Source organism: Bos taurus, chromosome 15, assembly GCF_002263795.3.
Source record: "Bos taurus isolate L1 Dominette 01449 registration number 42190680 breed Hereford chromosome 15, ARS-UCD2.0, whole genome shotgun sequence".
Taxonomy (NCBI): domain Eukaryota; kingdom Metazoa; phylum Chordata; class Mammalia; order Artiodactyla; family Bovidae; genus Bos; species Bos taurus.
The window spans coordinates 49168364-49179720 of record NC_037342.1 but is presented as its reverse complement, the minus strand read 5'-3'; the positions used below and the strand labels follow the sequence as shown (position 1 = coordinate 49179720).

At 37.4% G+C, this 11357-nt stretch overlaps 1 protein-coding gene across 1 annotated transcript; it reads left to right on the top strand.

The window, feature by feature from the left end:
* The first annotated feature begins 6214 nt into the window (after positions 1 to 6214).
* Positions 6215 to 7138, top strand: OR52S24 (olfactory receptor family 52 subfamily S member 24). Its single transcript, NM_001390393.1, has one exon. It carries the CDS (start codon positions 6215 to 6217, stop codon positions 7136 to 7138), a length of 924 nt encoding a protein of 307 aa, NP_001377322.1.
* Positions 7139 to 11357: the final 4219 nt, after the last annotated feature.

The following is an 11357-nucleotide window of genomic DNA, read 5'->3' as shown; positions in this document are numbered from 1 at the left end:
GGTTCCCCCTGTCCCTGGGTTCTCTATATACTATAATTATTAATCAATACATATATGGACTACAGTCCACCAGGCTCCTCTGTCCATGGATTCGCCAGGCAAGAATACTGGAGGGGGTTGCCATGCCTCCTCCAGGGCATTGTCCCGACTCAGGGTCGAACCCAGATCTCCTAAGTCTCCCTACTTTGGCAGGCAAGTTCTTTACCACTAGCACCACCTGGGAAGCCCATAACTAGTTACAATTATACATATATTGTATAATTACTTACATATATATATAATAATATACATATTTATATAATATACAAGTAACATTATATATTACATATAATATACTGCTGAGTCACTTCAGTCATGTCCGACTCTGTGTGACCCCATAGACATCAGCCCACCAGGCTCTCCTGCCCCTGGGATTCTCCAGGAAAGAACACTGAAGTGGGTTGCCATTTCCTTCTCCAAAGCATGAAAATGAAAAAATAAAAGTGAAGTCGCTCAACCTGTCTGACTCTTAGTGACCCCATGGACTGCAGCCTACCAGACTCCTCCATCCATGGGATTTTCCAGGCAAGAGTACTGGAGTGGAAAAAAAAAAAAAAAAAGAGTACTGGACTGGGGTACCATTGCCTTCTCTGACATATAATATACTATATATACTATATATATTATACTATATATATATCAATTATTAATACATAATCACTGCAGATGGTGACTGCAGCCATGAAATTAAAAGACGCTTACTCCTTGGAAGAAAAGTTATGACCAACCTAGATAGCATATTCAAAAGCAGAGACATTACTTTGCCAACAAAGGTCCGTCTAGTCAAGGCTATGGTTTTTCCAGTAGTCATGTATGGATGTGAGAGTTGGACTGTGAAGAAAGCTGAGCACCAAAGAATTGATGCTTTTGAACTGTGGTGTTGGAGAAGACTCTTGAGAGTCCCTTGGACTGCAAGAGATCCAACCAGTCCATTCTGAAGGAGATCAGCCTGGGATTTCTTTGGAAGGAATGATGCTAAAGCTGAAACTCCAGTACTTTGGCTCTCATGCGAAGAGTTGACTCATTGGAAGAGACTCTGATGCTGGGAGGGATTGGGGGCAGAGGAAAGGGGACAACAGAGGATGAGATGGCTGGAAGCATCACTGACTGGATGGACGTGAATCTGAGTGAACTCCGGGAGTTGTGATGGACAGAGAGGCCTGGCGTGCTGCGATTCATGGGTCGCAGGGTCGAACATGACTGAGCAGCTGAACTGAACTGAACTGATACATATATATTTGAAATCTATACTTGAGACAAAAACATAAACACACACTTTTAAAAAATAATAAAAGCAACCCCTTTAGCAGGGAGAAGAGTGGCTTATAATAGTGGATAATAGAATATATCCACATCCAAGTCCTAGGAACTTAATATTACTTCACATGGTAAAGGGTATTTAAGTTATGATGTCTAATGATCACCTGATCTTAAAATATGGAGAATGTAGCTTATCTAGGCAGGTCCCATGTAATCATAAGGTCCTTAAAAGTGGCAGTGGAAGCAGCAGAGAAATCATGTTTTAGTGCATGGTGATTTAATTATCCATTGTCAGCTGAGATGCAAGGAGACTCTGAGCCAAGGATTAGGAGCATTCTAAAGCTGGAAAGTCAATAAAATTGATTCTATCCTAAAACCTCTGGGAAAGAATGAAACCTTTAGTGCAGTGACATGTGTGTGAATTTCTAAACATACAGAATTAAATAAAAAGTTTATGTTGTTTTAAGCCATTAAATCTGTGGTAACTTACTATGGCGGCCATAGGAAACTTAATTCTGATAAGGATTCTAAAAGAGTATTTGGGAAGAAAACAAGACAATTTAGTAGAACTGATCTAGTCAACTATTTATGAAACTGCACATAAAATTATACAATTTTACTTTCAAACACACCCCCCTAAAAACTGGCAGTAACAGATTCATAAAATAATTATGATATTACTAATTAATAATCATCAGAAAATGGAAAATTTGAATAGTTGGAGGAATGAACTAGAATTAGCCAAAACACATATATCAATAAATGTAGAAGAAGGTAAATAATAATGAGAGGAGAAAATACTTTAAAAATGAATAATAATTACTAGAATTAAGGAAACACAAAAAATCCAAATTTATAGGACACATGGGTATAGAAAAGAAAATAGATTTTTTAAAAAGTTCAATGTAAGAAATTAACTGCTATCAAACTCAAGATAAAAATTCTAAGCTTCTATATTGCAAATTCATGTTGGAAAGAACTTTTTATTCCTTAAATATTATGTTCCCCTTATTTGTTTATTATTGATTTTAACCACTACACCAAATATTCCTAAAATGAAGGACCTTGTCTGCTTTATTACATTCCTAGTCTCTAGACTATTACTATGTCTTAGTACATATAAAAGAGTTGATTTGATGACTAAAATAGTTTATTTTTATGAATAAATTCAGGAAATGTGAAAATTTTCCATATGTATGATAATGGAGCTAGAGATCAATAGTTTCTTTGCACAGCAATGTTTCAAAGCAGTAGATGCACATGGTTTGTGATTTTTTATTATTTCTATCATACTACATGGAAGAATTAATCTTGAATAATTTTTCCTAGTTAGTAAAACAATAAAATAATACATATATTCAGAAACTGGAGAATGGTTAAGTAAACTATGCAACAAAATTCAATGACATATTTTGTGACCATTATAATTACAATTATGAAAACTCTACATTTCTTAAAGAAAGATCTCTGCTCCATATATTTTCTCAGAAGAAATTAAGAATTACATGTATTCAGATAAGTCATAAATTATTACCTAAAGCCAATGTTGCCAAAAATTTGAAAAGAATTTTGTGAAACAAGCATATCTTTAAGTATTGTGACCAGTCAATATATCCCTAATGAAATTACTTATACAGTGAGACATAATCCACTGAAAAAATTATCTGTTTATTCCTATTTTCCTGTCTCTTGTGAAAGTGGTGTGAGAATAACCCGATCCCCTGCTCAAGAAGCTCAACTCTTGTATATCTTAGGCTCCACAGGGAATCCATGCACATGTGGGCCACTTTCTTGGCTCCTTGGGAGCCTGTGATCCTAGAACTATTAATATAATTGAGGTTAGTTGAGAAGAAGTAGATTTGAATTATGACAGACCTGTTCTGATGATATAGGACAGATGGGGTGAAGGATAATACAACCACCTCAGCATGTTTTTTCATTACTAGAGTTGTAGAGGCAAGAGGCCCTGGTTTTTCATCAAGGCCAAAGGGATCAGAAAACAGAGTGATATTAAAATTCAATGACAGTCATATTAAAATTAATTTAAAATTAATGGTTTAGAGTAGTAGGTGGTGAGAAGATGATTGAGCGATGATTAGTATCTTCTATAAATGAACATCCTCATTGAATTGACAAGATGTTATAAAATATTTTCATTGCATCTCTCTCCTTATTTCTGTCAATTCATGGTTTGAATCAAAGCTGATATTCCTTCACCACTAGATCTTACTCCTCTAGGATTTTCCTTTTCTCCAAGAGTTTAGTCTTCCTATCTGATCATATCTCTAAGAAAGGCATGGCATTCAGTTGAGGTTCTCTAAGGATAAGTAATGCCACTGAAAAGTGGAGACATAACAGTAACTGCTCCTTGACCTGTTCAATCAAACTCCAGGGCGAAGTACCCACATCAGCATTTGGTATGTACAGCAAACTCAAGAATAAGCCATGTTGTCAAATCTATTTATCTGGGAGATAAGACTGAAGAAATTTAGGCTGTGCTGCAGAGAGCGGTACCTGGGAGGGCAGAAATTGTGTAAGTATTACTTTCTTCTCAGATTCTGCAACAGGGATGCTACTTGCATATGAAGTCTAAGTATATATTATTATTGCTGAAGTGGAAGCAGGAGCTTTGTGATCCACTGAAGAAAAGTCAGTTCCTACAGTGGCAATGTGACAAAGGAAAAAAAAAAAATTTCTAAGCAAGTGTGTATGGGCCTGCTCTTACTTTTTTTTTTTTTTTCCTTTTCTCACTTGTTTGCTATATCCCACTTTTTATATTTTTCTCTTTCTTCTCATCATTTATTTTCTCCTGTTTACTTGAAATTATTACTGGTGTTATTTTAAAATTCTTAATTCAAAGTTTTGTTATTTGATTTTATCACTTATATAACAAAAACAATGCAGTCCAGGAATTTATTACAAATTTTAGAATTGAAATTATGCCATGCCGATGGCATGTTTTCATATTTTATAATTACATAAGGGGGTGTTGCTCTGAACTTGATTTACTCTTTAAATGAAGAGCTATTCTGAGAGGGAACTTAACTGCACAATAATGTATGTGTTTTGCCTACCCTTTACATGCTAATATCTACTTTCTAAACTTTTATTTGCTGAAGTAAAGCTATTATTCAAAGTAAATCTTAAACCATATGTATTAAGACAATTTACAGCTTCGTTAGCAAGTAATTTTAGATTTCCCTTATTGTCTTTTCTCTTATTCAATTTCAAATGAGAAAGCTCCTCAGTGGTTGCCAACTCCAAAACTGAGAGATATGTTTATTTCTGCCCCCGTGCCATCTTCTAGATGTTAGGACTTCTAGTCCTTTTTAGCTCCCTGGCCTACATTTGAATTAGGCAAACAGCATAGTTATGAGAAGTTATACATCTATATATTTCCTAACAGAAGCGTACTTATCTGCTTAATTATCTCTCTAGTCATCTTGGAATATGAGTGATACAATATGCACTTATTATTTTGCAGGCTCTACTCCCTGTATTTTCAGCTGGTTTTCCTTGTTTTGACTTGTATCTCTCCATGGGCAAATGTGCTTCCACTGTTGCTCTTACATAGCTGGTGTCCTCAGAATTAACAGTGGTACTTGTCAGCACGACACAATTTAGCTATATATCGCTAAATTACAATACCTCCAGAACTCTGAAGTTTAAACTTATCAGATGGAAAGGATGGAGAAAAGAGGTGATGTTTGAAGGAGAAATGAGATATTGGTTGAAAGAGGATGATTATTACCTGGTTCAAAATAGTTACCTTCCATATGAGGAAGGTGGCTCTTAATTTTAACATAATCTGAGGAGACAAATGCAGAATGTGTCCTCATTTAGAACCTTCTGCTATCACTTTTATAGTTCTCATTCTGTGGAAAAAGAGTCTAGACTATGTGCAATTAAAATTATTCATCAAAGCATGCTAATTGATGTGGTACAGTAGACAGTCAAGTGAAATTTAGGACAGAGTCTTGTGTTCTCTTCATTCTGCAATATCACTGCCATTTCAAAGGACAATTGACACTTGAATATGAGTTTAAACTGCACAAGTCCACTTGCACACTGATTCTTTTAAATAAATACATGTAATACTACTACATGATCCAGGGTTGGTTTCAGGTACAGACGTGGAACTGAGGATACAGATGACTGACTAAGGGATTTGAGCATCTGAGGATTTTAGTATCCATGGTGGGTCCTGGCACCAATCCTCCATGCATACCGAGGGAACACTGTATTTCACAAATGAAAATATTAGTCACTCAGTCGTGTCCAGCTCTTTGTGACCCCATGGACTAGAGCCCAGCAGGCTCCTCTGGCCATGGGGTTTCCCAGGCAAGAATACCGGAGTCGGTTGCCATTTCCTTTTGCAGGAGATCTCCCTGACCCAGGGATCAAACCCAGGTCTCCTGCATTGTAAGAGGATCTTTACCATCTAAGCCACCAAAGAAGCCCCATTTCACAAACAGTCTTGAACAAATTAATTTTCAAGAGGGCTAATACAGTTAAGGTTAGATTCATCTGATTGTGAATTTACTTACGTTACAATTTTTCTTTATCTTACAGGTCCAGAGTGCTTCAGAACCAAGACTAAACATCTTATCTGTGAATCCTCTGACTCACAGAAATAGAATAAATGTCTCTACCTTTTTGTTCATAAAATGGTTTGTTCATAAACCTGTTACTGCATTGATCACATGGGAAATTAATCATTGGTTTATATCAGTTTCTCCCCTATTAGAATGTTAATCTGAAATTAGGAATTAGGTCCTATTTATCATTTTATTTTTAAAGTATAAAACATTCTCAAGATTTATATTAATAAATGAAGTCATCAGTAAATAGATGGTCATATGAATATGAAAATATACACATATTCTGCAACTGAACACAACCCGTATTTTTCATCATGTCACTACCAAACAACACCAGTTTTCATCTCAGTACCTTTCTTCTCCTTGGCATTCCAGGGATGGAGGCCATTCACACTTGGATATCAATGCCCTTCTGCCTTGGAAATTTCTCCATTCTATTTATTATCAGAACAGACTCCAACCTGCATGAGCCCATGTACTTCTTCCTCTGTATGCTCTCTGTGGCCGACTTGATCCTTTCCACTACTGCTATGCCCAAAATCCTCAGCATTTTTTGGTTCCATGACAGGGAGATCTATTTTGAAGCCTGCCTTGTCCAAGTATTTCTCATTCACTCACTATGCAGCATGGCCTCAGGGTTTATCTTGGCCATGGCCTTTGACAGGTATGTGGCAATCTGCAATCCTCTGAGACATTCCATTATCCTGGCACACAGAGTCATCCAGAACTTGGGGCTGGTTACTATCTTCTGTGGAGTTGTGCTTTATACTCCTCAACCCTTCATGCTTTGGTGGCTTTCCTACTGCAGAGCTAATGTCATCCCTCACAACTACTGTGAATTTACGCCCCTGATCAAGCTGGCTTGTGCAGAGACCAGGATCTGCAGAACATACAGCCTAACTGCTGCCTTCTTCACTGGAGGTTTAGATCTCATATTAATCCTCTGTTCCTATGTTGTCATCCTTTTCACTGTCTTCCATCTTCCATCTGAGGCTGCTCAGCTCAAGACCATGGGCACTTGTGGATCCCATGTGTGTCTCATTTTAGTAGCCTATACTCCAGTATTTTTATCCTTCCTTACTCACAGGTTTGGGCACCACATGGCTCCTCATATTCACATCTTTGTGGCTAAAATCTTTGTCCTCATCCCACCCATGGTGAACCCAATGACCTATGGCATAAGAACCAAAAGGATCAGAGAATGTCCTCTCCAACTTTTGACTTCTCACAAACTCTAAAACAATCAGCTTTTATGGAACAAGTTTCTATGACTTATGGGAAAAAAAAAAAGATATTAACCTTCTTTCTAGAAGCCTGAATCTCTACATATTCTATTTGTAATATAAAGTATTAATTAGCATTGATTTAATGTCATTCTCAGGAAACTTGCTTAGAAGATGACTGACTTAGGTGATTTATTCTTAATGTATTTGCTTGATAATTCAATTTCTCCACTTTTCCGTGATCTTTTTCATTGTGTTTGCTTCCACAATACTATTCTGTTGTTCCATATTATGAGCTTCAAGAGACACTGGTATGATTCATTATTTTGACTTTCACTAAGCTTAATTAATTGTCTATTTCTCCTAGACAATAAAACTGAAAATACTTTAAATCTAAAACCTCAGAAACTGGGATAGTTTTAGCTAAATATCTTTTGAGAAGACAGATGAAGAAACTATTCTCTCCAGATTACTTCCTGGAATTTTGTGTGGCATATTACTATTTCCTCAATCTACCTAGAATTCTTATAAGTTTTCTAAATAATACCTAGTCCAACAAAAACTTCTCCAGAAGACTTCATGAATCCAATACTGTCCTACCATTTTCCCTTTTGTTTCCTCAATTGGTTCAAACTGATTAAACTGATTCACTGAAAATATATATAGTTCTTTCTACCATTATTTTGTGATCTTGCATACTCTATTTACTCACAATATGTATTATAAAACAGAGACATTGTATTCTGGCATTTCTTTATAAGTCATTTTTCTAGTTACTCTTGACTGTGATATTGTTCATTCCTCTTTCTTTCCGAAGTTTAGTTGCAGACTAAACTTTTGTATGGAATATCATGCATTTATCATAGGTATATAACTCATTTGGGGCATACCAAATCATTACGGGTACCTAATACAGTATAATGCTTTTCTTTAAGATATACACTATTCCTGATAATGACCTAAGCAGTTTTGTCATGAGGCCATAGTAGCATATATTACCAAATTATTCAGTAACCCGAGTACCTCTCTGTTAGTAGTTCTTCAGAATCATGTTACTTATTCTCTTTAAATTTTGTTTTCTTCTTTCTGAGCTAGTGGGTTATCAGATATCAGGTCTACATGACCCCTTTCTGTTGACTGCCCTATGATTTCATATCTCTTCCCTCAATAATAAAGTGTTAACTCTGTGCTCATATTTCTGGTTGTATAAACTTATTTTATTGTCATCCATTTCATATTATCTTGGTTAGTACAAAAATTACCTGAATATTCTAAATTCTAAGAGAAGCAAAAAATGTATCATTTAAGACAACTGGCTCTCAAGTGATACTGCTCAGTTTTGAATCCAAAAACAACTACTTCCTAGCTACGTTGATTCTCATCAAGTTATATTATCTAGCTTTCTCCGTTCTGAATGGTAAAATGGAGATATCAATAGCAGTTACTTCAGAAAGTAATTCTAACATTTAAGAATATGCCTATAAGTTAAAGCCTGGACTTAAGAAACATTATCCAGCAAGAGTGCTTACTTTGGAATCCCAATGTTGTAAACTGGAAATAATTGGAACATTTGAGGTCTATTTTCACTAATTCTGATGATGTATGATAAAAACTTGCCAGCGAATAGAAAAGAGGGAGATTCAAGAAATAGGAAGAGTCCAGTTAGAAAAGCTGATGAGTTCTTAGAATCATTATCATAGTTATGTTTGTACTGAGTTCAGGCAAGTCTTCTTAAGAAGAAACTAATGCTTTGGCTCATGGATCAACCCTCAGAGGCAAAGCTTTTTATGTGTGAGAATTATAATTAATATTGAAAAAATATATTTGATTATTTCTAGAGGGATGCCAGCACACATCCTGGAGTAGTGAGGAGCCCAGGCTACTAATCACACTGTGGTTCAGCCAGCTGCCTAATTAAAGAAGATTGAGTGAGTGAATGTACACTAAAAATCTACTACGGCCCAGATATGACCTCATGTGTTTAGGATGCAGAAACATACAAGACTGATATGAAACATACAGATTCCTTATATAACGTGTGTTTAGAGAGGAAGGGACATTTGGGAAGCTGTATGAACTATTTAATACACACAGTGAGCAAATACTTTTGTATTGTGAAAATCTGATATAAAAATATATGAGACATTCCAAGGGAACAGAAGTTAGACTACTCTAGATGGAGTGATCACACTGTCTCTGAGAAGTAATCTGAAATATAATGAAAATATTTTCTGAAAATTTAGGGAAAGAAATTCATGCAAAGGGAAAGAGTAAGCAATATAAATAAACAATGGCACCCCACTCCAGAACTCTTGCCGGGAAAATCCCACGGATGGAGGAGCCTGGTGGGCTACAGTCCATGGGGTCGCTAAGAGTCGGACACGACTGAGCAACTTCACTTTCATTTTTCACTCTCATGCATTGGAGAAGGAAATGGCAACCCACTCCAGTGTTCTTGCCTGGAGAATCCCAGGGATGGGGGAGCCTGGTGGGCTGTTGTCTATGGGGTCACACAAAGTCGGACACGACTGAAGTGACTTAGCAGCAGCAGCAATCAACATGCTGGACAACTTGAAATTACACAACATATGTCAATTATAACTGAATAAATATAATCAAGAGCGAGAGGATAAGGCAATTTGTACATAGTTGTGATGCTGTGCTTTATAGTAAGAAACAAGCATTTATTTCTAGCCCCTGTTTCTGGCACAGAGCTTTTATTTATTTATTTATTTATTTATTTTGGGGGTTGGCAAAAGAGTTTGTTCACTTTTATTTTTTTAATTAAATTTATTTAAATTAGAGGCTAATTACTTTACAAAATTGTATTGGTTTTGCCATACATCAACATGAATCTGCCACGGGTGTACACGTGTTCCAAATCTCTTAAAATTTCTTGAGAGGTGAGAGCAAGGAATGAGTCTTTTGTTACCTTAATGAGGTGACTTTTGGACCCAGCCTAAGGAGGGGGCTAGTTGCTAGTGAAGCCAACAATGTTATTCAAGAGATGTGACTTTCACTCCCTCTCCCTGCTACCTCCAGGGAGGGGAGACTGAAGTCTCATAAAGACATTAAAAAAAAAAAAGGTTCAGAGAGCTTCTGGATTGGTGAACATGCCTGCAGAGGATGTGGAAGATCCCTACCCTTTCTGGATACCTTGTCCTAGGACTCTCTTCTATCTGACTGTTCTTGAGCCATTCTTATTATCTTTTAATAATAAACTGGTAACCAAGTTAAGTAAAATAATTCTCTGAATTCTATGAGCTGCTCTAGAAAATTAATCCATCCCAAGGAGGGGGTCATTGGAACTGCCAATGTACAGCTGATCAGCCAGAAGCCCAGATGATACCTTGGTTTGCAGGGGGGCATGGTGGTAAGTCTTATAGGACTGAACCCGTGACTTGTGGGATTTGAAACTATCTCCAGGTAGGTAGTGTCCAAATTTAGTTACTTTATAGGACACCCAGCTGGTGGTGTGTGGGGAAAACCTCTCTTCCCTCATCGTGGAATGGGATGCAAAACCGTGGAATGGGATGCAAAACCATAAGTCATGGTTTCATATAAGTAGTTAGTGGGAGAGTGATGACAACGTGACAAGATTCTCTCTGGATTTTCACCCCTGTTTTCCATTACTGACAGGAAACATCTATTTGAATCCATCATAGACTTCATGGACTGTAGCGTTCCAGGCACCTCTGTTCATGGAATTCTCCAGGCAAGAACACTGGAGCAGGTAGACATTCCCTTCTCCAGGGGATCCTCCCAACCGAGGGATGGAGCCAAGGTCTCCTGCATTGCAGGAGGATTCTTCATCATCTGAACTACCAGGGAAGATCATAGACTTCAGTATGATGGAAAACTGCATGCATTTATTTACTTTGATGCTGCGGTTGCTGCTAAGTCGCTCCAGTCATATCCAACTCTATGCAACCCCATAGACCACAGCCCACCAGGCTCCCCCATCCCTGGGATTCTCCAGGCAAGAAAACTGGAGTGGGTTGCCATTTCCTTCTCCAATGCATGAAAGTGAAAACTGAAAGTGAAGTCGCTCAGTCGTGTCTGACTTTCAGGGACCCCATGGACTGCAGCACACCAGGCTCCTCTGTCCATGGGACTCTCCAGGCAAGAGTACTTTCAGTTCAGTTCAGTTCCGTTGCTCAGTCGTGTCCAACTCAGTGACCCCATGAATTGCAGCACACCAGGCCTCCCTGTCCATCACCAACTCCCAGAGTTC

Bases quoted from the DNA above. Each gene is read 5' to 3' on its own strand.
- OR52S24 (NM_001390393.1), top strand. From the start codon at position 6,215: ATGTCACTACCAAACAACACCAGTTTTCATCTCAGTACCTTTCTTCTC.